Source organism: Temnothorax nylanderi, unplaced genomic scaffold (genome assembly GCF_030848795.1).
Source record: "Temnothorax nylanderi isolate EJ_2023f unplaced genomic scaffold, tnyl_v1.0 TNYL_tig0205_pilon, whole genome shotgun sequence".
NCBI classification, from domain to species: Eukaryota; Metazoa; Arthropoda; class Insecta; order Hymenoptera; family Formicidae; genus Temnothorax; species Temnothorax nylanderi.
Window position 1 is genome coordinate 220,791 of NW_027249267.1, and position 26,991 is coordinate 247,781.

Consider the following 26,991-nt stretch of genomic DNA (forward strand, 5'->3'; position numbering starts at 1 on the left):
TTTGTTTATAACTTTTAAATAAGCAATGAGCAATGATTAAGTTATAGAGAAAAGTTACTCAGGGTCCTTGAAAACATATGTCAAGGTCAAGGTCATCGGAAGTGCTTTAAATAAAGTAAATAATTACCGAATATAACCTTGATACGTTTGAATTCCCGCATTTGGTCATCGGGGCGGGGCCTAAATCTCGAAACATATCGAATTAATGTTGTTTCGTAGTCGCGCTATAGTTTACACAGGTTGCTAGCAGTCCATACTTTTATATTCAAAGAGTAGCCACCATAAAAAAAATCTCATAGCTATTTGGCAAATTGTTTTTAAATGCAAGACACTTAAAAATACAAAAAAAAAACGTAAAGAATAAATTTGTGTTGTTGTTCCACACGATTGTTTTTTTGGGTCAAAATAAAAAAGAGGAAAATCTTATTTTTACATTATTTTCATCCATTTGCATCATGATTACATGTTATTTTAAAGAATTTGGCAATTACACCATTCAAGCAAAGTTTCAGCTTTAAGAATTTGTTTCTTGAATTGCGGTACGATGGATTTAACGGTGTTCGAGATTGCAAATGTTCGAGATCACGAATGTTCTTGAATATTATATTCTTAATTTGTCGAGATGTTGTTAGTTATAGTTTGAAGAGAGTAACACAATATTTATCGAGAAGGTCGCCGCAGCATATCAGTTTCGCATTCGCTTGCTCGAGATATTTATTCTCACTGCGTCAAATAGTTCTTTGTAATTCACCGGCACAGCCTTGAATTATTGATTTTCTAAACGAAAGATAACCAGCCACCTGCATCTTAGTCACTCGTCTATTTCATCATCTGACGGTTGCTAAGGACTCATCATCTCTGGCGCGTTTTTTGTGTGCATATAAAAACCCACAGAACTTATGGCGCGCTGCCATTTGCAGTTTGTCATTGTCGATGTCTGCAATGGTCAGTGCACGCGCGGGTAATCTGACACGACGAGCGAGAGAGTGTCGATAGCGATTCCCTTTAAGACGTCCGCGCTTTCGGTTTCAGTTAAATTCAATCTGTTTCTAAATTACATGTTTAATTCTGTTATTTCAGTTTCGTTATTATCTTTGGCTGTGTAAATAAAGTGTTGTGTTACTTCAGTGCTTCAGGTGTTCGTGTTCCTCACCCACTTTCCCCTTCCTTGCTAACACGCGCGCGAACATTTCTGGTCCTTTGAGCCGGATTTTATAGCGTATACCGGCAATCTCACATCATCGTTGCGAGTGTTAGTGTCAGTGTGTGAAACCAGTGACACCTACAAGGCGTGAAGACGAGCCTCGACGCTGAAGGCGCGCTGAGAAGTCAGTACGAGCTCCACGGACGCATCGCACGCGTAGTGGAGAACCTGAAAAAGTCATTAGGAGAAGCGAAGATAACGCCTAGAAGTGAGAATCAAGCTTTTGGATTCTTATTGGACAAAGTTTGAGAATGTTCACGACACGCTCTGCACTACCCTTTGGAGCACAGTCAGTCAGCATGATTATACGAAGTCAGATTTCTTCGGAGTGGTTGAAGAAGCTTACGTCACACAGCGCGCAATACTTTCAGATATGCTCAAGAAATTGCGTGGTCAACCCGGGGACGCAAGTGTAGCACGAGTGCATGAGGGAGAAGGCACTCCTCGGAAGTTGTTGCCACGGATTCAATTGCCCACCTTTACCGGCAGGTACGATGAATGGTCCTCGTTCAAGGATCTTTTCGCTTCGATAATCGATAAGGACACCGGGCTGTCCCGCGTGGAGAAGCTCTACTATTTGAAGTCGTGCTTGAAAAGGCAGAATATTACTGAAGAACCGACCAACAACCGCAGATAACTATCTGAGGGCGGTGACTTTGCTGACTGAACGTTATGACAATAAAAGATTATTGGTAAGAGCATGCTTTTCAACCTTGACCGCGCTACCGAAATTGAAAGATGAGTCAGTTCCGGGCTTGAGACGATTGTTGCATACGATGATTCAGACCGTCAGTTCATTAGAGAGTATCGGGCGTCCTATCAACAACAGCAGTGATTTATTCGTGCACATCTTAGTGGAATTACTAGATCCCAGCTCCAAGTGCGAGTGGGAGAATAGCATAAGCGATTCCACTGAATCTCCATCTTTATGGAGTGTCGTCTACGAGCCTTAGAGGCTTTTCATCCGAATAGTAGTGAATCGAGCACGACCAGCAGGGCGAACGGTATTAATCCACAAACGAGGCGGACACACCTCGCGCAGAAGTCGAACGCGCCGAGTACGACCACGGGGTCAAACGGTGGCAACCCGCAAGCGAGGCGGGCTTAGCCAGCACGGAGGCAACCTGGAAGCGGAAAGTGTTCCTTGTGCGAGAAGGAGCATTACATTACATGTTGCGGCATGTTTCAGGAGAAGTCACCAACGGACAAAAAGGAGTTTGTAGAGAGCAAGGGCCTTTGCTACAACTGCTTCGGTGAGCACTTTATTTCTTCGTGCCCGTCAAGGAAGACGTGTGGAGTATGTGATGAGCGGCATCACACTTCAATCCACGAAGTTTGTCAGCGTAGGAACGATGCCACAGGGGCATCCACCTCCTCACTGCATGCGAGAAAGTTCGGTGGAAATCGAGCGGTCATCTTCCTCGCGACAGCTCGCATTTCCATAACGGACAGGTATGGAAATCAAGTTTCTGCACGTGCTTTTATAGACTCAGGTTCCGAGGTCTCACTGGTCGCTGAGTCGCTCGTGCAGCGTCTACATCTTCCTCGCTCTCCCGCCTCTATCGTCATCTTTGGAGTAGGTGGCAACAAGACGGGGTCATCAAAGGGCAAGGTCGATCTCAAGGTTACATCGCAGGCAACCGAGGCGGCAATTTGGGTAACCGCATTGGTGTTACCTCGCATAACAATTTAAAGAGGACGCATTGATTGGGGGAAGGCGGCGTAGCCTCACCTCGACGATCTGCAGTTGGCAGATCCTGACTTCCGAGCCAGGGATCCTGTGGAGATTCTATTGGGCGCGGACGTCTACGCAGCAATTTTGGAAGACGGAGTGCGGAAAAGGGAGCTGTACACCCGTGGCGCAGAGGACCACTCTAGGATGGATCCTCTCGGGTGTCGTCAAGGATGCTGGGCAGCGGGTTCCAGCCATCTCTCACCACTGCTTAGTTGGTGAGGATTTAAGCGCTTTTGTGAGGCGGTTCTGGGAAGAGGAGGAGCCGACGCGAGCTCCGTTACTTCTCATGGAGACCGAACAACAGTGCGACGATCTCTTCAAGCGGACGCACTGCCGGACAGAAGATGGGCGATATATGGTGCGCCTGCCAGTCGCACCAACTCTACCTTGTCTAGGCGAGACAAGACGAATAGCGGAGAGAGTACTCAAAAGCATGGAGCGAAAATTCGAGTCTGACGGAAGGCTCTATGCATTATATGCTAACTTTCTAAAGATTATGAAGTGTTGCAGCATATGACCGCCGTGCCGCAGAGTGGCAAGCTAAATCAGGCGCGCACCTGTTACCTACCACACCATGGAGTCCTGAAAGCTGCCGGAGACGAGGTCAAGATACGAGTTGTCTTTAATGGTTCGGCACAGTTAACCTCAGGCGACTCTTTGAACAGACACCTATACACGGGGCTTAATCTGTTGCTTGCTCTGGGCACCATTCTAACGCGATGGCGACGGGATCGGTTTGTGATGGTGACAGACATCGCCAAGATGTATCGACAAATCTTGGTACATCCCGACGAACGGGATCTTCAACGAATTCTTTGGAGGAAGGACCGCACCGAGGCGATTCAAGAATATCGCCTCAACACTGTGACGTACGGCCTCTCATGTGCGCCGTACCTCGTAATTCGGACACTGCATCAGTTTGCAGCGGACGAAGGACACCGCTTCCCTCCTAGGGGCGGCTGTTTTGGACCGTGACGCATATGTCGACGACATCTTCGCAGGAGATGATTCCAAGGAGAGTGCACGAGGCGTGCGAGATCAGCTGATCGAGATCTGCACGGCGGGCGGCTTTCCATTGAGCAAATGGGCCGCTCATGACGAGGAGCTCTTGCGAAATATTCCGGAGGACAATCTCAAGGCTTGCGAGAGTGGGAACCTGACGTCGGCCACTCGACTTTAAGCATCCAATGGCGCCCTCGTCTCGATGTCTTTGCATTTAAGGTACATCCTTACGGAGAAGGAAACATTACTAAACGAATTGTGCTTTCAGAGACGGTGCGTCTCTTCGATCCGCTATGATGGCTTGCACCAGTGGTGGTACGAGCCAAGATTCTGATACAATTGTTGTGGCTACAACGAATTGAATGGGACCAACCTTTGCGCCCTGAGGACCACCGCGCGTGGCAACTGTTCCGCAGGGAGCTTCTCTTGCTCGAGGGACTGCGGATGCCGCGCTGGCTCAACACCGGTGGAGAGAATCTCAGGATGGAGATTCACGGATTCACAGACGCATCAGAACGGGCTATTGCAGCAGTGGCTTATCTAAAGGTCACACATAACGACTACCAGAGTAAGGTATCTCTGCTGCAGGCGAAGACTCGGGTGGCCCCGCTTTGCCAAGTATCGCTCCCTTGCCTGGAACTATGCGCTGCTGCATTGTTGGTTAAGATCATCGAGGATGTGAAGAAACATTGGACCTATCAGGCGCAAAAAAACATATCTGGTCTGACTTTAAGGTGGCCCTAGCCTGGATACAAGGCCACCAGTCAAAATGGAAAACGTATGTGGCAAACCGAGTTGCTGAAATACAGAGAGCTCTTCCTGACGCGATTTGGCATCACCTTTCGAGCGAGGAAAATCCAGCTGATTGGATTCGCGAACGCCTCTAAGGCCGTATCCTCTCTAGTCAAAGGTGGCAATGATATCTCTAGGAGTCTCGTGAGTCGAAAGGCTCAAAACAATGTGACACACTACTAGGCGGCCGGTCCTCGCGGGCCCGGTCGTCGCACGAGCCCGGTTTGCCGTACGGCGCCTCTGCCCGTCGTCGGGATCTCACCGCTTACGACGGCACGGCGTCTAACGGTCGAACATGAGTTTCGCGAGTTCGATGTCGAGACTCGGAATCGTCTGTAAACGACTTAGGTACCCCACTTAGGTACCCTCGCGAAGACTCTCGCCCAGCGAGTTACTTCAGCATCATCTGTGGTGGCAAAGACCGATCTGGCTTAAATCTGGAGACGAGCTCTACAGCCAGACCTTACCGGAAGAGATCGAGGACTTGCCTGAGCAGCGGACGCACGTACACATTGTATTAAAAGAACCGGAGGAAGATCCGACTCTTCTCCGATTCTCTGGATTCCAGCGCTTGCTGCGCGTTACAGCATGGGGCCTACGATGGCTCAATATTCTGCAATCTCGTCAGAAACAGTTTGTTACAGGAACATTGACGCCTCAGGAACTCGAGGATGCGGAGCAGAGGTGGACCCGTGCCGTGCAGGAGGCATGGTTTGCAGACAAGCTGCGAGCATTGGCACGTGATCAGGAGTTGCCGAGGCGGAGCAACCTCTTAAAAATGCACCCTATCATGGACGAGGAGGGCATACTTCGTGTCGGCGGGCGGCTGAAGCACGCCATTCTAAGCAGAGACGAAAGGCACCTAGTGCCTCTCTCTACCAAGGCGTTCTCACCTGACAAACCTCATCGTGGACGCCTACCATCGTCGAGCTTTACACGGCTGTGTACAGCTTACGCTTGGTTTATTAAGACAACGCTTTTGGATTTCAGGCGGACGGATGTTGGTGAAGCGCACATTTCACCGCTGTGTGCAGTGTGTGCTTTGGCGGGCGGCTTCTCTACACCCATTAATGAGAGACCTTCCGCACCCAAGGGTGCGGGCTTCACGACCATTCACTCATACAGGAGTGGATTACGCAGGACCGATCCTGCTGAGAACAACTAAAGGTCGGGGTCAGAAAGCGTACAAAGGATTCCTGATCATCTTCGTGTGTCTCAGCACACAAGCGGTGCATCTGAAGGTGGCATCAGATTACACCGCGGAAGCATTCATAGTAGTCTACAAGAGCTTCGTATCCAGACGAGGTTTGTGTACGGCTCTGTACAGCGACCAGAGGACTAACTTTATCGGAGCGGATGCTCATTTACGAGCTCTGTTTCATGACACTATCAGGGATTCCAGCATTGCGAATACACTTGCAAACGACGGTGTGCAATGGCGGTTCAACCCACCTTTAGCACCGCATTTTGGAGGCATATGGGAGGCAGCGGTTAAATCAACGAAGCATCATCTACGGAGAGTGATTGGAGACGCCACCCTGACCTACGAGAAACTCTCCACCTTTCTGGCGCAAATAGAGGCGTGTCTCAATTCGAGACCCTTGTCCCCTCTCTCTGACGATCCAGAGGATCTAGTGGCTCTTACACCGGGACATTTTTTAATAGGTACAGCTCTCAGCGCCGTCCCTGAACCAGTGATCACAGATCGTGGGATATCTGACGCATGCGCAGTAACGCATATGCGCTTTACCTAGTAGTAACGTACATAAGTTCGCAAACTAAAAGGCGGGTCAGGGCCCGGGGGACTTGTCACGGGAAAGAAATAGGAAATATAAAGGAGATGATATAAAGGTTTTTATCGATCAAACAATACAGTTTATGATAATAAATGAGTAATAATAAACTTTATTAATGTTTTGCGTCTGCAGCCGACTTATTACATAAATACCAACATTTGTTGCAAGGATAAGGAAAACTGCAGAAAACCAGTATTCGAACAAATACAAATAAATAAATACAATATATAAATACGATATATAAATACAATATATAAATACAATATATAAATACAATATATAAATAGAATACATAAATACAATACATAAATTACAAAATATTATAAATTATTTAAATATTATCGCGGCAAAACTGGCAGGACTATGTGGGAGTCTTTCTAAAACAACTAGCAGATTAATCCAAATTGATCCAAAATTACATAAAAAAATAAGTTTATAAAATAAGGAAATAAAATAAAAAATAAATAAAAATTAATAGATCGATTTACATAATTAATTAATAAACATAAAACATAAAACATAAAATATAAAAATAATAAAACAAAAAATATATCTTTTAATAAAAATAAAAGCAATAAATAATGTACATTTATCACAAAAAACCTCAAAATATATATTAATAAAATAAATTTATACTATAAGAAAAAAAATAATTAATATAAATTCAAGTAAGAAAAAAAAGAATATTGCACATGCTTATTTTTAAGATGCACTAAGACGTAAATATTATATTAAAGGTTAATGCGGAATAAAAAAAGTACCGAAATTATTTAAAAATAACAAATTCTAATAATGAGCAAAACAACCAGTACAAAATATTTAAAAAACAATTTCAATTAAAATTTCAATTTTTTAAATTTATATTTAAAAAAGGCATAAAACATATAGGGTAGACCGGGGCACGTTGTCACACATTTTTTTCAATATTTTTTGTATTTTTTACATTCAATATTTGAGAGTACTGTGATATGCCCAAATTTCGAGTAAACCCTCAGCTTCAATTGGACAGTATCGAATTTTGTGTGATTGTTACTCTACAGTTGTTACATAACAATAAATAACGACAGGTCGCTTGTGACAACGTGCCCCGTGACCGGGGCACGTTGTCACATCAAATGTAATTGCATGCAAAATGTTATCCAAACTGTATTCAACGTAAATATCAATATATTATAGTGCGCTGCAATGTAAAAAAGTAAAATCCTTCACAGAAACATTTATTTTATTTCAAAAAAGTACAAAAAGCACGAAGTTTTCGTCTTAATCTAAATACAAGAATTCCACTCGAATGCGCAACTTATTGATCGTTAACAGCAAGACGAATTACTTCTAGATCGACTACTGCGGCTCTCGCAGTTTTCCGTTTGTAGGAGCGCACCATATTCCAATTGCACCTATGACATTAAAATTCGTGACAACGTGCCCCGAGGGCATTTTTTTACTCCAAACAGCCTCATGGCCGACACGTTTGAGATATTCATAAGGTTAGGTATTGCACGCGGTAGGTAAAAGTACATACTTTAAGATAATATAAAGGTCTATTCTGAAAAAACATAAGCTTCATGTCCAGTACGTTGAATATTAGACAATAAAATTTTACTTACGGTCGCAAAAAACTTTCAAGTTGATTTTACGTCAACACGGCTGGAGCAATCTCAACACTGTAAACACACCAAAGATGGGCATACACTAACACGTTTTGGGAATGACGGGTGCTGCCCTATGGTTATTAGTTTTTTAAATAAAGCCGATGTGACAACGTGCCCCGTGTGACAACGTGCCCCGGTCTACCCTACGTAAATTATGTCATTGCAATAAATTTGGTAAAGGACAATTTTAAGTCTCTAATTGTAAGTTTTCTTTATCCGTATCTATATCTTTATTTGTATCTTTATCTTTATCTGTATTTTTATTATAAGTGTATAAATTTCTAGAATTATGTAGGTCTAAATGGCTCGAATTCACTTGAAAATTATAACAATTTATATTTTGAGCCTGAAAGCTTGACCGTACTTTACAAATAGCATTAACATTTTCAGTGTTAATTCGATTTCTCTTTTTATTCTTTACATCCGTAACAATGGAAAATATTCTTTCAGCTTGAGAATGAGGCAGTGAAAGAGCTGCATGTACTAATTTTTCCAAGTTTGGAAACATTGGTTCGTTACTAAAATTTTTGGTTTCAAAAATCTTTTTCCACATGTCATCTATTTCTAATTTGGCCAAAATATCCTTATCCGCGTCGCTAAACATTGATGGTCCCCATTCTAAAGCCAAAGCTCTAACATCAAAATTCCCAAAAGACATAGCGACGTCAATGAGATTTCTAATCACACTTCTTGCTTCGTCGTATAATGCAAATTTTGGATCTAAAAATTTTAAACCGCGGAGAAGTAAATCATTAAATGGTAAACATTTTATCATTTCATCGGTTGCCGTAATATAATAATTTAGAAATGTTAATTTTATTTCTTTTACAAATTCTGATGTTAGATGTTTCAAGAATATTTCGCATTCCGGGCCTACATATATTTCGTTCAAAGGTAAAAAATTATCCTGAGTTAAATTTGAAGAAATATCACGCAAAGCTACAGGTAAAAGAAAATTTTGCCCTATCTGCTTCATTAGCTGCTCGCAATTCTCAGACAATCTATGTATTAAAACATTCCTGGATTAATATAAAGCGTTAAAACTATTGAAAAAATTTAAAGAGTATTTTAAAAATAAAAAATATGCTTTTATTATATCATTATTTAACAAATCAAAAATTGTTTCAGCCGATTTATTTTTAGTTTCTGTAACTTCGAGTAAGAAAAAATTTTTTAATACTTCCCAGTTATCGAGAAGTCTCACTACACATTTATGTAAACTAAGCCATCTAGTACCTGATAACTTTAATATTTTACGAGTCTCTACGTTAAAAAATTTTTGAAATTCACGCAGATTTGCAGATCTTTTTGCACTGCCACAGATGTAAGTAGTAACTGCATGTAGTAAATTTTCACATGAATCCGGCAATTTAGAACAAGCTTTACTAGAAATAAGCGCGGTGGTATGGCATATACATTTTAATACTATGAGGGCCGGTACCTCTTTTTTTAATCGGCTTACAAAAGAATTTCGATTTCCAATCATTACAAAAGCATTATCGGAAGCCATACCAACAATATTTGTTAATGGAATATTTTTACTTTTAAAACAATTTTTAAATGCAGTAAAAAGTTTTTCTGCAGAGCAATCTTTTGCATCTAATTTTACTAATTCTAACAATTCTGTTATACATTTTTGATTTTCAGGTGAAACATATTTTACTAAAATACAAAGCATTTTATCATTAGTAATATTCGTGCTTTCATCTAACAAAACAGAAAATGCCTGATGTTTTAAATTTTCAATAGTTTTTTCGTTTTCTACTTTTGCTGTAATATTTTTAATACAATAATTTGCGCGCACTTAGTCTGTGACAATGTAAAATCTTTTGCGATCTGCGAATCACAAAAAATCTTTTTTAATACAAGAACCAAATGATCTACTGTTTGGAAAGCAATGTTATGTTCTGCGTAAAATGTAGATAATATTATTTCGGCTGATTTAACTTTACTGATATGGTCCCTATTTTGCAATTGAGAAGCGAGCAGCGAAGTCTGCGAAGTAGATGGATTATCGCGTTTATTAATATTATTAATATTGTCGATATGTGAGGCCCGATTTGCATGCTTACTCAACTCTGATTTACCGCATGCAAGGATTGTATTGCATGCTGTAATACAGAAAGCTGCTTACAGAAAGCTTTTCCATTGTCCGGATGCTGCATTAACCAATTTTTAAACTTTGCATCCTCTAACCAAATAGTTTGAAAAGATTTTACCTTACGTTTTTTAGTAGGCGGTTCTTCGATGCCACTCGTCGATGGTCGTGGATGCTCCATTTTTTAATTATTTAATATAAATATTATTAATAAAACTACAAATTACTATTGCACACTAGTATTGCACACTATCACATACTTCTGCCATTGAACTACTAAACATTTGAACAAGTACCTAATACAGCGAATTCGATTGAATGCACCAGTGCGCACTCAGTGCACATCGTACACAAATCAACGTAAAGTGTATGTTTAATGTAAACGGGTTAAGTCCACGAAAGCCTCAATAATCTTTATTGTACTATTTGATAAAATATGTATTAGGCATTTTATCAAACGAAATATTTGCATTTTACTTTAAATATTTTAAATATTAAAAATTAAATCAATGTATAACAGCTTTAATGTGCACTGAGTGCGCACTGGTTCCAACCAAATTTGCTATAAGTTCTTGTTGCCCCATGAATCTGCAGACTTTAAAATAAAAGTATTCTTTTTTATTAGTCCGCATACCGAATCAGGGGCTCGTTTCTTGAATTCATTCGCAAGAGAAACGTATGCGAAAATTCTGGGGCTTGATTCTTGAATTCATTTGCAAGAGAAACGTACGCGAAAATTCTGTTCTTACAAAAACGTTGAAAGTTGATTGGCTATCGCATGGCTTTTAATCAATCAACTTGCAACGTTTCCGTAAGAACAATATTTGCTCGTACGTTTCTCTTACGAATGAATTCAAGAATCGACCTAGATCTAACGAATCACTCCGCTGCACTGAACTGCACTAAAACTTTCTATCTCACTTTCGCCAAACTCTTCAAACATTTATCTATTTCATTTTAAGTACAACAAGTGTACGTACACTAGTTTGCAACCAAAGAATGTAGGAGATAAAGAAGATCGCGCTTAGTCGGTTAATTTATCGATAATATTATTGCATTCTCGATCATAAAATTCATTATATATATATATATATATATATATATATATATATATATATAATGTATATATATATGTATATATATAATGTATATATATATATATATACAGGGTGTATCAGAATGTTTGGTACTTTTTTCATATTTAGATAGAGCGAGCCAAACTGAGTCGAAAAGTCATGTACCATTTTGCAATTTTCGCAATAGTTGATGAGTTATTAATGATTAAAAATCGCCGTATTGGCCCGGCCCACCGCCAAATCCAAGCGCGCGGCGAGATGCGGCCGCTTCGCGGTCGGCGCGCGGGCAGTTGTTTACTTCAAGCGGCACGAGCGGCGCGTAACGCCGGGCCCCCGTCCTGAGCGATTATAGTTTCTCGCCTTTTTTAAATAGAAATAAAATTTTCTAACAACATAGAAAAATTTTTTGTGCGTACTTATGTACATACGTGTGTACATGCATACACAGTAAAATATCAATTGTACTGCTTAAAAAAGCGATTACTCAATTTACTTTTTTTTCTGTTAAAACAACCGTGCTTCGAAACGCGGATCTAGCTCGCGGCTGGGCTGGGTTCGAAGGAGGTGCGGAGGAACGGACGCGCGGTGAGGTTCGGCAAAATGAAGTGTATCGTGGTTGGCAATAACGTAACAGAATTTATTCTATAAGGAACGGTCGCGGTATTTACACTGGTGCGGTGAGCGCAGGACACAAAGTCAGGGCGCACGCGGTGTGCGCGGGGATGCACGAGGGCGGCGATCGGGGCGGGCGATCGGCTGGTGGCGGGTGGCGCGAGGTAAAGCGCGGTGCGCACGGGCGCGGATACGGTGACGAGATCGCGGTAACTCGGCGCGTATTTGGCGGGAAGGCGGCGGGATAACGCTGGCGCGGGTCTGGCCCCCGAGACGCGCTCGGGGAAGGCAGAGAGGGCCGGAGGCGCTCTACCTTGGTCCTGACTAGCGGGCGTGGTGCGCAAGGAAGCTGGTCGTCGCTCGAGAATCGCTCGGCGAAGGCAGAGAGGGCCGGAGGCGCTCTACCTTGGTCCGGACTAGCGGGCGCGTTGCGCCAGGAAGCTGGTCGTCGATCGAGAATCGCTCGGCGAAGACAGAGAGTGCCGGAGGCGCTCTACCTTCGTTCTGACTAGCAGGTGCTTTTGCGTAGGGAAGCTGGTCGTCGATCGAGAATCGCTCGGCGAAGACAGAGAGTGCCGGAGGCGCTCTACCCTCGTTCTGACTGACTAGAGAGATGCGGGAATTCAGGATCGGTGCGGTCGGTCGGAGTGTTGATCAGGAAATCGCATTTAGCGTTAAAAACGCTCGTCTTTTATACCCGGCGCGGCGGTGTTACGCAGTGGCGGGGGTAGCGACGGCGATCGCGAGCGCCGGGATGGTGCGGCGGAACGGTCGGAAAATACGGCGTCCCGACGCCGCGATCGCGTTCGGCGGTCTTCGGTCGCGGTCGGCATCGCTCGGCGCGTCGAGGCGGTTGCCGCGTTAAGTCTGCTCGCGGACTTCCTAACGTTACATGCTAGCTTTAAAATAAGGCGGGCACACCGTGTTCGTTCCTCGCCCGGCGGATGGTCGGCCGGTCGGCCTCGGCAGGGTGTTACGCCGGAACGATGCAGTTTTCGGGGGTGCATCGTTACACTGTTAGTAAGTAACGGTTGTCTTTAAGAAAGAATATTTTCTTGATAATAGTCTTAAAATGTACAAATTTTAGAAAGAGTCTTTATCATGTACTCGAAAGAAGAATTTATACTCCTTCAAAGAACATAATAAAATTTTATTAAAGAAAAGTCAAAATAATAAATAAAGTAATATGAGGACCCTCGAGATTAAAATAGGAGAAGTCAAGGCTATGAGGGTCAGACGCAGATCACAGTGCGTAATATCAGAAATAACTGATTTATTCGTCGTTTTGATACATTACATCGATCTGTACGTTTCGGCTCAGTTTTGAGCCATCTTCAGCGGCAGTTACAGAAATTAAGTTACACGTTCTCCGTACCGTATGGTGAGTTTACTGATTCGAAGTATCAGAAACATAGACCAATTGATCCATATCTGTAAATTTGTTCAATTAATGTTGAGATATTAAAAAGATTCCTTAGGAAACTCACCATTCGGTCTGAATAACGTGGAATACAGAGCCATGTACATAATGAATACTTTCTGGGAGAAGACTTGACGATCTTGTCGACACGACACACAATGATATGAAAGGTCTTGCAAGAAGAGGCATCTAATTGTTTAATTCTTCAATTAAGAATATAAAATTAAAACAAAAATTCGATTTACTTATTATTTTGACTTTTCTTTGATAATATTTTATAATGTTCTTTGAAGGAGTATAAATTCTTTTTTCATACAAAGTACATGACAAAGTACATGACAAAGACTTTTTCTAAAATTTGTGATAAGTACATTTTAAGATTATTATCAAGAAAATATTCTTTGTTAAAGATAACCGTTACTTACTAAAAGAAAAAGAGTAATTCAAGAATTACAATTATGTACGTAATAAAAATTTAAGAATTAAAATTGTGTACATAAGTAAAATTCGTGAATTACAATTATGTACATAATTTTAATTCCCGAAAAATTTTTATGTCATAACATAAAATAAATTCAGAATTAATATTTTGTCTAGACATAATTTTAATTCTGCATTTTCAATTATAGCTTAATAATAATTCGATGAATTATAAGTATCTAGACATAATAATAATTTCTTTTCTTTGAGTATCAATTTAATTTGGTAGAATTTTTATGATGATATTAAATAGCAAAACGGCGTGCCGTATACGCACACGCAAAAAAATATTATTCTAGTGCTAAAAAAACCAATTACTCAATTTTCTCTTCCTTTAAGTAACGATGACCTTTACAAAAAATGTTTTCTTGATAATATTACTTAAAATAAATAATATTCTAAATTCTAATTATTCAGTTCTTCAGTTAAGAATATAAAATTAAAACAAAAATTCGATTTGCTAATTATTTTGATAGGAGAAGTCAAGGCTATGAGGGTCAGACGCAGATCACAGTGCGTCCCTTATGAAAAAAAACTATTGAAAAACTATTGAGAGCGAATTAACTATTGGATAACTATTAGATTTGAATAGTACGTACTATTCAAATTTAATAGTTAACTATTGAAAGTCCAATAGTTAATTCGCTGTCAATAGTTTTTTTTCATAAGGGGTAATATCAGAAATAACTGATTTATTCGTCGTTTTGATACATTACATCGATCCGTACGTTTCGGCTCAGCTTTGAGCCATCTTCAGCGGTAGTTACACAAGTTAAGTTACACGTTCTCCGTACCGTATGGTGAGTTTACTGATTCAAAGTATCAGAAACATAGATCAATTGATCCATATCTGTAAATTTGTTCAAATAATGTTGAGATATTAAAAAGATCCCTTAGGAAACTCACCATTCGGTCTGAAAAACGTGGAATACAGAGCCATGTACATAATGAATACTCTCTGCGAGAAGACTTGACGATCTTGTCGACACGACACACAATGATATGAAAGGTCTTGCAAGAAGAGGCATGTCGTAGGTCAACACATCGGCGAGAATTATAACAAAGCACGATTTGACACCGTCACAATATTGCTTGTACCAATAGTAAAACCCCGATTTGCCAACGACCAAGTTCATGAGCATGGATTACAATTTGCTCAAAACCGTGACATATGCATGATGCAAAAAATCCGTGTTATTTTGAGACGGTGTCAAATCGTGCTATGTTATAACCCTCGCCGGTGTGTTGACCTACGACATGCCTCTTCTTGCAAGACCTTTCATATCATTGTGTGTCGTGTCGACAAGATCGTCAAGTCTTCTCGCAGAGAATATTCATTATGTACATGGCTCTGTATTCCACGTTTTTCAGACCGAATGGTGAGTTTCCTAAGAGATCTTTTTAATATCTCAACATTAATTGAACAAATTTACAGATATGGATCAATTGGTCTATGTTTCTGATACTTTGAATCAGTAAACTCACCATACGGTACGGAGAACGTGTAACTTAACTTCTGTAACTACCGCTGAAGATGGCTCAAAGCTGAGCCGAAACGTACAGATCGATGTAATGTATCAAAACGACGAATAAATCAGTTATTTCTGATATTACGCACTGTGATCTGCGTCTGACCCTCATAGCCTTGACTTCTCCTATTTTAATCTCGAGGGTCCTCATATTACTTTATTTATTATTTTGACTTTTCTTTAATAAAATTTTATTATGTTCTTTGAAGGAGTATAAATTCTTCTTTCGAGTACATGATAAAGACTCTTTCTAAAATTTGTACATTTTAAGACTATTATCAAGAAAATATTCTTTCTTAAAGACAACCGTTACTTACTAACAGAAAAAAAGTAAATTGAGTAATCGCTTTTTTAAGCAGTACAATTGATATTTTACTGTGTATGCATGTACACACGTATGTACATAAGTACACACAAAAAATTTTTCTATGTTGTTAGAAAATTTTATTTCTATTTAAAAAAGGCGAGAAACTATCATCGCTCAGGACGGGGGCCCGGCGCGGGCGTTACGCGCCGCTCGTGCCGCTTGAAGTAAACAACTGCCCGCGCGCCGACCGCGGGGCGGCCGCATCTCGCCGCGCGCTTTGATTTGGCGGTGGGCCGGGCCAATACGGCGATTTTTAATCATTAATAACTCATCAACTATTGCGAAAATTGCAAAATGGTACATGACTTTTCGACTCAGTTTGGCTCGCTCTATCTAAATATGAAAAAAGTACCAAACATTCTGATACACCCTGTATATATATATATATATATATATATATATATGTTGTCAAAGTTATAAATAACTTTGTTGTATATATATATGTAATTATTGAAGCAGTAGTTTTTTCGTGTCGGTAAGGCGGGAAGCGCGGCTAGTTTCTTTTGTGGCGGCGGCGAGACGCGCTAGCTTCGCCAATTTGAACTTTTTTTTGTCTCGTTGCGTTGCGTGCGTTTTCCTATTGAGCAGTGTGTTCTGGGTGTCCGTCTCACGAGCACGTACTTGTAAAAATAAATTCTATTACTAATATATAATATATCCCTCGATCCTATCACACAAGATAACCTGCCGGTCAAGGCGAGTGCGATTCTCGCGAAGTTCTAACAGGTTATGGGCCCAGGTTACGTACCGCGTATAAACCTTGTGTAAAAAGAAGTCGAAGTCGCGAACGCGAGGCGCGGGCGGTAGCCAATTTACGGTCGAACTTTTGTGAAGAGAACGAGCGCGTGTGATTCGCATCATGTCTCAGGACATCTCTGCAAAGAGCGTGAAGAAGTTCGATGGAACGAATTTCCAAAGTTGGAAATTTCGAATGAACTCACTACTCATCGCAAACGAAATCGACGATATCATCCGTGGCTCGCGAGTGAAGCCGGAGGATCCGACGACGGCTGTGGCTAAAGCATGGCATCGGGATAATGCCAAGGCAATGTTCCTAATATCGTCGGCACTCGAACACGCTCAACTCGAGCCGTTACTAGTGTGTGAAACGGCGAAAGACATGTGGGACAACTTATGTCGGATTCATGAGCAAAAATCTGCCACAAACAAACTTTTAATGCTACAGAAGTTCCATGAATATCGGATGGCATCGAGTAATTCGATTGTCCAGCATATTGCGAGAATTCGGAACATAGCCACGCAACTCGAAGATGTGGGTGAACGAGTGTCAGAGCTGACAGTGATTGCCAAGATCTTGGGCAGCTTACCGCCTAAGTACAGTACACTTCAAACCGCTTGGGACAGCGTCGATCCGGATCGTCAGACCCTACACAACTTTGAAAAAAGACTGCTTCGTGAAGAAGCAAGATTAAGTGTCGAGAACGAGGACGGGGCGAGTGCATTCGCTGCGTCGAAGAAAGATATCAAAGATCACCGAAAGAAAAAAGGGAAATCAAAGAAAGCCAAGAAGGACATCAAATGCTACAAGTGTCACGAGATGGGACATTACGCGTATGAGTGTTCGAACAAAAAAGGCGAGAAAATTGGCGATGATGAACAGTCACGTGACTGCGCGTTCGTCATCGAAAAAGTGCGATGTGACAAGCGAGAGTCGAGCAAGTCCGGACTGCCGAGCAACAGTCAACTGCAAGAGTTGCTTGCAGTCAATCAAAGTGAAGTCTGGCTTACCGACAGTGGTGCATCGAGGCACATGACACATCGACTCGACTGGTTCATCGATTACCGAACGATCAAAAACGGAGGAACAGTGGTTCTCGGTGACGGCGAAGAATGCATCATTACCGGTGAAGGTACAGTCGCGGTCATTAATGCCTTCCACCTGAAGTCAGTCGCGTTCGGGGGCAGATAGTAGCTGAACGCGTCGCGTCTAGCGCTATTCGTGCTTCATGACTGTTGGGTCGGTAACGTCGTGGAGCACGGTCAACCGTGTCGTGGAGAATGAGAAAGCTGTCAGTTTGACAGCTGTGTGTTTGCGGAAGAGAGGTTAAGAACCACGAGGGATCGTCAGAAGTATAAGGAGAGTATAAGAAATACAAGAACATGTTAATTATTTGAATGTTAATTATTTGAATGGTAAATAATTATTATACGACAAATTTATATTAATATATATATATATATATATATATATATATATATAGAGAGAGAGAGAGAGAGAACTATAATTTTAAAAATAATTACATTATAAGGGTGGAACCAGGCCACACAGCATGAAATGTTTTGAAATATTACTGAAATATTTCAAAACATTTCATGCTGTGTGGGAGACTATGCGCGAATGCGTAATTCGCGATTCGTGATTCGTATATTCGTGAATAGTGTGGAGAAAAATTTCGTCGATTGAATTACTAAAGAACAGACGTACCGAATGTCCAACGAATGTTTACGAATCACAAATAACGAATTTGCGAACCACACGAATCGCGCATAGTCGGTTCCACCCTAATGGTAATATATGCTCACCTCTCCATAATTAAGGTCTTCATCTAAATAATCAACTTCTGCCATTTCATGGCATTCAATCTCATGCATTTCGATGACATTCTTTTCCACATTATTTTCTCCCTATAAAAATATTTCAACATAAAGTTTATTACGATCTCTATTATAACATACAAAAAACAAAAGAATAAAGCTAATTAGAAATCAATTCGATATGCATTTTAATAAATTTTCCATGGATTTTGTATGCTTTTGAAGCAATTAAGTTATATTTAAAATTATAAAAATAAGATTTTTAATTTTAGTAAAGTAATTAATAATTTCATTTAAACTGTTCATACCTGATTATTTAAAGCATCGATTCCTTGCAATACTTCTCTTTGGCGCCGTGAATGGATTGTTGTTGCTGGAATTATTTTTTCTTCATCTTGGAGGTATTCTTTATACGGTCCACGACGATGCATATTTTTTATAAAACACGTTTTATTTTTACAATGCACTATACTGTATAGGCACACACTGATGCGCGTTCGTATCACCAGCTATTTTTTTGTTGCGTATTTTAAGCACAGATTTTTAACTGAAAATACTCTTTTGAGAAATAACTACACAGGAAGGACTATAGGAAGCTGCCGATCTGCTGCCATATTGGCCGTTGCTAAGCTCGTTGTAAAAATGCTAGCGGCTCGTGGCCGCTTCTTCTTCACTTTATATGGCACTCCCTGCCGGACGGTCTGGGATATGGCCAGCGACTTCTCGGTTATAGTGTAAAGAAACACGTAACAAGATAGGAACTGAATCGAATGGATAAAGCAAAATATCAGTATTTCCTAAGAAACTTTTCAATAATAATATAATCACGGACACAACACATGAAACGTATGTGCTCTAAGATGTCCCGAATCGATTATCGAACTCGGGGCTCGCGGCCGCGACTGCGATTGCGATTCCGTCTTTTGACCAATCAGATTGCATCAATCGCAGTCGCGACCGCGAGAGTCTGATACACGGGCATGAGCCGCCATAACCGCAATATTAGCAACGACCCGCGCATTTCTCATTTGTTTCTATGTACATACATACATTACCTTATTACGTGTTTCTTTATACTATAACCGAAAAGTCGCTGCAAGGCCATATATCCCAGGTCGTTTGGCAGGGAGTGCTATATAAAGAGAAAAAGACTATACGACGTTTCGTGGTGACGGATACGTTTACGTGTAAAATTTATAAGCCGTAATAGTTTTGCAAGATGGACAACGCTCATTGTATTTTGGTGGAGTTTGTGAATGAAGAAAACTCTGTAGCCGTCGGATACAGAGATTGGTTAAAAACCAAATTCGACGACGTATGTTTGCAAAGTACCATTGACAAAGAAACCATTGTTCAAATACGATGGCCTCTATGTGAAATAAAAAGTGCATTGTCCATGAAAAGGATCATTAAGAAACTTAAAGAGAAAGATTGGATCTCGGCAGCGGTAAAAATACATGCATTTGGAGGTAAATATTCATTAAATACTATCATTTATACTTTTTTATGTATTGTATCATATTTCTGAAAAAACATTTTTTTTTTAAATAGAGAATAAAAAAAGATTTGTATATACATATAAGCAAAATGTTAAAAATTCCTGTCAGGATTTGTAGAAAAATAGTTTATATAAAACTGTGTATATACTCGACATTATCTCTTTTCTGCAATATTTCATCTCTATTCTCTACTCGAATGGGTGTTTTCTCTTATTGTGAGGCTGTCGCACGAATCGAGAAATAAAAACCTTTGCCTAATATCTATGTGATTATTGGATGATTTTCTTTCACGTCGATCGAATACAATACGTGACCGAGTCGTGCTTCTCAGCTGTTGGATAACTTTATATACACGGTCTGATATAAATTTATCTCATTTGTTATATTATTGCCAAATTCAAAATTCCAAATGTCCTGAATGTGTACCTATTGAATCAGCAGACATGAATTAGATATTTTTGCCAATTATGAAAAAAATCTTTAATATTTATCCATTCGAAAGAGATGGTTTTCTTGCAATTAATAAATATATCAATAATAACGAAAGTAAGGCAATTGAGAGCCACACACCATTTTTACAGCGAAATTGATTTTACAATAATCTTAATATAACATTATCTGCATTTAACGAAATTTCTTCGACAGACGTTTCGGTCTTCGTTTCAGACCCTCTGAAACGAAGACCGAAACATTCAACATTCGACACTAAAGAGGGTTTGAAACGAAGACTGAAACATCTGTCGAAAAAGTTTCGTTAAATGCAGGTAATGTTATATTAAGATTATTGTATTAAATCAATTTCGCTGTAAGAACGGCGTGAGGCTCTCAATTGCCTTACTTTCGTTATTATTGATTTTACATGTCGAGAGCCTGTTATTTTTTTTATAATAAATATATTATGCAAAATCTTTTTTTCAAAGTGGACACTCATGCACAAACAACTTTTCGACCTACAAAAATTTAATATTGCAAATCCTTGTAAAGAAGATCGTAAAAAAGTCATGAGAAAATCTTTTAGCGACAGTGCAATATTTCATCTAACTATTCTCTTTCAATTCGAATGGGTTTTTCTCTTATTTACAAGTATTTAGGCTGTCGCACGTTAATTCGTCAGGATTTGTAATAATAAACCTTTGCAATATTTCATCTCTAACTCGAATCTATTGTGAGGCTGTCGCACGAATCGAGAAATAAAAACCTTTGCCTAATATCTATGTGATTATTGGATGATTTTCTTTCACGTCGATCGAATACAATACGTGACCGAGTCGTGCTTCTCAGCTGTTGGATAACTTTATATACACGGTCTGATATAAATTTATCTCATTTGTTATATTATTGCCAAATTCAAAATTCCAAATGTCCTGAATGTGTACCTATTGAATCAGCAGACATGAATTAGATATTTTTGCCAATTATGAAAAAAATCTTTAATATTTATCCATTCGAAAGAGATGGTTTTCTTGCAATTAATAAATATATCAATAATAACGAAAGTAAGGCAATTGAGAGCCACACACCATTTTTACAGCGAAATTGATTTTACAATAATCTTAATATAACATTATCTGCATTTAACGAAATTTCTTCGACAGACGTTTCGGTCTTCGTTTCAGACCCTCTGAAACGAAGACCGAAACATTCAACATTCGACACTAAAGAGGGTTTGAAACGAAGACTGAAACATCTGTCGAAAAAGTTTCGTTAAATGCAGGTAATGTTATATTAAGATTATTGTATTAAATCAATTTCGCTGTAAGAACGGCGTGAGGCTCTCAATTGCCTTACTTTCGTTATTATTGATTTTACATGTCGAGAGCCTGTTATTTTTTTTATAATAAATATATTATGCAAAATCTTTTTTTCAAAGTGGACACTCATGCACAAACAACTTTTCGACCTACAAAAATTTAATATTGCAAATCCTTGTAAAGAAGATCGTAAAAAAGTCATGAGAAAATCTTTTAGCGACAGTGATTGTGTTAACTCTGACCAGGAGAATAAAGTTCCGAAGAAGAAAAACACTAAAGTACTTTTGTGAATTTCAATTTTATTGTCGTTATATGTAAATTGTAATTTTTTTATTTAAAGTTATTTTAAATATTTTTCTAGGATAATCAACAATTTACAACCTCTAAGATTACAAGACAACAAAATATTTTATCCCAATTAAAGACTACAAATGTTAATTTAAAAGATGATGTATGTGAATCTATTTTATTATCGTCCTTTTTTCAATTATTTATTAAACTTCATAAATTTATATTTTAGTTATTTAATAGAGAGGATAAAGTGCCAATATCGGCCAAGCAAGATCTAGATAGCTTATGATTTTTTATTTCAATTCATAGTGTGCGCCGACATAATTTGTCAGTCTTAAAATATAGTAAGATTTAAATATTCAAATACCGAATATATAGGATGTTAGCCTGAGAAAAAAGCGTTCTCTTTACATCCTATATATTCGGTTATTGCGAGGAATATTATCACATGCCTCGGTAGTCGAGTTGGTGAGACGCCCTCACGGAATGAAGGGAGGTTCAGGTTCGAATCCTGGTTGAGGTAATATTTTTCGCAATAAATTCTTTAAATTAATTACGATTCAAATATTTGAATATTTAAATCTTACTGTGTTTTAAGACTGACAAATTATGTCGGCGCACAATATAAATTGAAATAAAAAATCATAAGCTACCTAGATCTTGCTTGGACGATATTGGCACTTTATCCTCTCTATTGATTTTAATTGCGGCCGAATTTATTTTCTTATTATTTCAGTTATTTAGTTCGCCGGATGAAAGTGATGAAACATCTTTCACTGATGACAGTTGCGAGTCAAGTAAGAAGAATCTAAACCGATCACACCTAGAGGAAAAAGTAAAAGCCTTACAATTAAAAAATAAACAACTCCAGAATGAAGTTACGGCGTTGAAGCACGACAGATCGATTACATTAGAAAATAGTAATTTAGTTGTTATTAAATATTTAATCGATATGAACAAAACTCTGAATTATATATTTTACTACATTGCAAAAATACTGTTTTAGAAATGGAAAACTTGGATAAAATGGCGGATAAACTAGCTGTCAAATTACAAGACATTAAAAAGCATATAGCAGAAATAAACAAAAATATATCCGCACAAGTTTTCCAGAAGCAGCAGACATATCCAAATGTGAAATTTGTGAAAGAAGAAGATCCGTCGAATGATGATCAAATAAAGTATAACTTTGTTTCCATCATAAATACGGAGCATGATGATAAGTCGTCATCTATCGATATCGACAAGAAATTTGATGAAATCGTTATGGATGTGCTAGATTGTAAAGAAGTAAAAGAATTGGAGCAATGCGATGAAATGCATGTATTAGAAAATGGTGTGAAGGAAGATACATCTAAACCTAAAATTATAAAAAAAATTAACGATAATGAGGTAGGTATATATTTTATATGGAGACCGGGGCTAGACCGCTAACGGGGTAAATCCGCCAAATCAAATATCTCGGAACCTGTATTTTGTGCGAACTCGCTATTAACATTGTAAACGCTGCTTATGGTACCCATGTGACCAACGGAGTTTCGGCAGGTTACCTGCCGTGTTATGATTTTTACGAGGGCAAACGTGTTTTCGGAAGGTGAAAGTTACATTTTCTGCGCGTGGAAATTTTGTAATATCTGCTATAATATTTGCTCTCCAAATCTCGAGGTACGTGATTATAAAGAGTAATGCATGCTGAACACGAAACCAGTGTAGTTTTTTCATTATCGTTGATGTCTAATATTTCGTGGGCGATCAAACCTGAAACTTGTGTTTGGGGTTAATCCGTTAGTAAGCAGTCCGGGTGCATTTCCAAAGCATTTCCGGGCATTTCCAGGCTCACTGCATATGGAATATGGATGAGACGGGAATTACAACCATTCAGACACTGAATAGAGTCATCGGACGTCGAGGAGTGAAACAAGTCGGGCGAGTGACTTCTGCGGAAAGAGGAACCCTCGTAACTATTTTTTAATAACGTTTCGCATAAAAATTTTAAATAAATTTTTATATTTTTCTCTTAAAAAACAATTATTAAGATGTATCCTATCATTTTTCAGGATTAGATGTACGTATATGTATTGAAAATGCAGTGTAACGGTTAAACCCCGGCATTTTTGAGATTTCAATTTTTGCACCGTTGTCGTTTTTGCTCTATACCGGTTAAACAAAGCGACGTAGATAAAAATTTCCTGTATAAATTTTGTAGCTAAAGGTTCACTCTTTACAGTGGTATACCACATTTAACTACAATTATTTATTTTGTTGTTAAAAATCGGCACCGAAAAAAAACTAACGGTCTAGCCCCGGTCTCCCCTACGTATATATTTTATATCTATTTTATACTTTATCTGGTTATGCGCAACTAAAAATAAATGAAGTTGTGCTAATATGCTTCTTTTAATTTTTATTAAACTACAGCAATGTTCACAGCAAATTTATTCATAAATTTTAATTGCTTTTTTAATATATTCCGTTTTTTGTTATAGAAAATAATCTCAATCGGTCGAGGTGTCACGATTTCTGAGTCCATGATGCAGAATGTCAGAACAAGTGACATTGGAAAAATGACTTGCGATCTCATGTCTTGTATATTTACAAACAAAGAGATGGCATTTTCATCCAGAACGGGGAAAAAAAGCAATAAAACTAAAACTGGAGAAAATGTTACAAATGATAATAAAAAGCCATTGGACTCCAATAAACTGCTCGCAATGAAAGGTAACAAGTGCAATATTTAAAATACATTTATATAAACTGTGGCGAGTAAATATTTTTGAAAAACTCTACAAATTCGTAAATCAATTTGAGAAAGTAGGAAATAAAAAACTTTTCATGTAAATTTTAATTAGTTTCAAATTGTAAGGCTGTCTTATCATAAATCAAATCAATAATAAAAGTAGGGCAACACAGCCATAGGACAAGTTGTACGTGTCAAAATTTTTAATATTTAATATTGTCCTATGGCTGTGTTGCCCTACTTTTATTATTGATTTGTTATCATGTAAACTAAAATAAATAATAGTAGAAACATTTTTTAAATCAGAAAAATTATAAAATATATATAAATTATAAATACAAATGTGACAAATGTTTTCTTGATATCTCTAAAATACGAACCACTAAAAAATAAACATCCATTTTAGAAAGTAGCACGATAATTAATAGAAATTCATAAAATGTAAAAATAAGTTTAATATAACACTTGTTACAATTTCCAAAAATCTGTTCCTTTTTCGAATAAGTACTATCAAATATAACTTGTTTGATACAATTGTAAAACACTTTTTACAATTTCATGAATTCTGCAGAGTTCTCCAAAGAAGTAATTGTAATGTTATGAATCACTTATTACCATATCTTCTGTCTATTTAACCGGTTTAAGCTTATAACTTTCATGTCGCACATTGAAGAAGATCCAAAACAGGGTCGAAACGTTTGCATTTATTTGGATTTTGTACAAATTAATTATTGCAAATATAAGCAATAATGACGCACCAACAACTGCGTTGGCTCTTAATATAAGCGGGCGCGATATTTTTCGAAATGAGAATAGTAAAAGATGGGCAAAAAATATTAATTTACAAACGTTTTAAAATTATCTTATTATTTATTTATTTAATTATTTATTTAATTATTTATTTTATAGAATTAAAACGTAAATAAGGCTCCGGAATAATAAATCTCAAATTAAAAGGAAAGCCTATATTAAGAGCCAACGCAGTTGTTGGTGCGTCATTATTGTTTATATTTGCAATAATTAATTTTTACAGGGGTTAACTCTTTAGTTTATCAAAAAGATATGATCATGAAAACTCGAATAATTACGACATATAATAACTTACAACTTGGGAAAGCCATAAATATCATTTTTCTGAAATTTTCGAGTTTTTCAAGGATTCTTTTTCATTGTTTTAAATTTGTTTATATTATTAACGTAATATATTAAATATTACAGATTACGTACTCAGCCAATTTAAAAATACGCCGAATGGAGAAAAGTTATTCAACAATACCGTCTCAAACAAGTGTAAGAATGTTGCTCGGAGCTATAAATGAATCATCAGAGATTCTCTTCCGTGAATATAAATATATATACTTTATACTTAACTTTATATATCGTATAATTATACGGTTTAAAAATACCGTATCATGGTGGCCACTGGTCAGGAAAAACCTGGAAATCAGGGAAATGTCAGGGAATTTCTCAATTATAAGTCAGGGAACGCTGAGTGGCGGTACGAAACGAGAAAAACAAAGCTTTCTCCATAAAAAACCAAAATTTAAAAAATAATTTTTTCTAACATGGTGTCAATTTTTAATCAATCAAAATAAAATGTTGAAAATTGATGTACATTTACGATGAAATGTTTCGTATACACAAGCGGCATTTTTACTTCGGTAAAAGAAAAATTGCTTCCCGGGTACACATCTCTTTGATGACCGCTGTGCACCGCGCAACACTTATACGCTACGTAGAATCCTTTTTGGGACAGTATTGTCTCTAGTCTTGTAGTCTAGTAAAATGTTTATTCCAAAATTCCTTGCTGTTGTTTAAGATTCCTGGTCTCTTTAAAAGATGTTGTAACATGTTTATTTCAAAGTGCCAAAGTTCCTTGCTGTTGTTTAAGTTTTTTAGTTCTTAGAAAAGATATTCCATATAGTAAATATGTTTGTTTGTAATTGGATTTAAATACAAAAAATTTAAATAAAACTATTGACCGAGCAATGTTCGCTGTAAACGTTTATGCAACAAAATGAAAAAAAAATCAATCCTGTTAATCTCTATGGCTTGGTTGTATAAATAAAAATTTCCATTTAAGCAGATTATAAACATGTGTTGGAATACCGATTAATCCCGAATTTCATTAATTAGTTACTCGTATTGGCACTATTAATTTGAATTTTAGTCAGGGAAAAGTCAGGGAATTTTTTCCACTCTTTTTAGTGGCCACCATGCGTATTTAGTTCAAATATTTTTTGAGATTTTATCTTTTTGTTTAACATTATTTGTGATATGTACTATGTGATATGTAGAGTCTTTCTAATAAGAGTCTGGCCAAGATGACAGTTGGCGACAGTTGGCACACTTGTTTTGGCAAAATTCTGCGAGAGAGAAGGATATATTCGCTATTTC

The 26,991-nt window shown here is 38.3% G+C and overlaps 2 protein-coding genes across 2 annotated transcripts in view; one reads left to right on the plus strand and one right to left on the minus strand.

Annotated features, from left to right (window-relative positions):
* The window catches only part of LOC139779019 (uncharacterized), an 83,426-nt gene extending 64,661 nt beyond the window's left edge, over positions 1 to 18,765 (minus strand). Inside the window, exons 1-2 of the mRNA XM_071717209.1 lie at positions 18,625 to 18,765; positions 18,305 to 18,406 (exon numbers count right to left, since the gene is read on the minus strand). Of these exons, the coding sequence (XP_071573310.1) occupies positions 18,305 to 18,406; positions 18,625 to 18,747 (225 nt within the window). The 5' untranslated portion in view covers positions 18,748 to 18,765. The remainder of the gene's footprint in view (positions 1 to 18,304; positions 18,407 to 18,624) is intronic.
* Positions 18,766 to 19,535: 770 nt separating this feature from the next.
* On the plus strand, positions 19,536 to 25,961 carry LOC139779007 (uncharacterized). Its single transcript, XM_071717202.1, has 6 exons — positions 19,536 to 19,785; positions 21,576 to 21,844; positions 22,594 to 22,777; positions 22,864 to 23,180; positions 24,344 to 24,575; positions 25,813 to 25,961. The coding sequence occupies exons 1-6, from the start codon at positions 19,536 to 19,538 to the stop codon at positions 25,911 to 25,913; spliced, it is 1,353 nt and encodes a 450-aa protein (XP_071573303.1). The 3' UTR covers positions 25,914 to 25,961.
* The last annotated feature ends 1,030 nt before the right edge of the window (positions 25,962 to 26,991 follow it).

Excerpts from the sequence above, each read along its gene's own strand:
- LOC139779007 (XM_071717202.1), top strand. The coding sequence starts at position 19,536 with ATGGACAACGCTCATTGTATTTTGGTGGAGTTTGTGAATGAAGAAAAC. Across the intron at positions 22,778-22,863 it reads ATCGATTACATTAGAAAATA|AAATGGAAAACTTGGATAAA; the intron begins GTAATTTAGTTG and ends ATACTGTTTTAG. Across the intron at positions 23,181-24,343 it reads AGCAATGCGATGAAATGCAT|AAAATAATCTCAATCGGTCG; the intron begins GTATTAGAAAAT and ends TTTTTGTTATAG.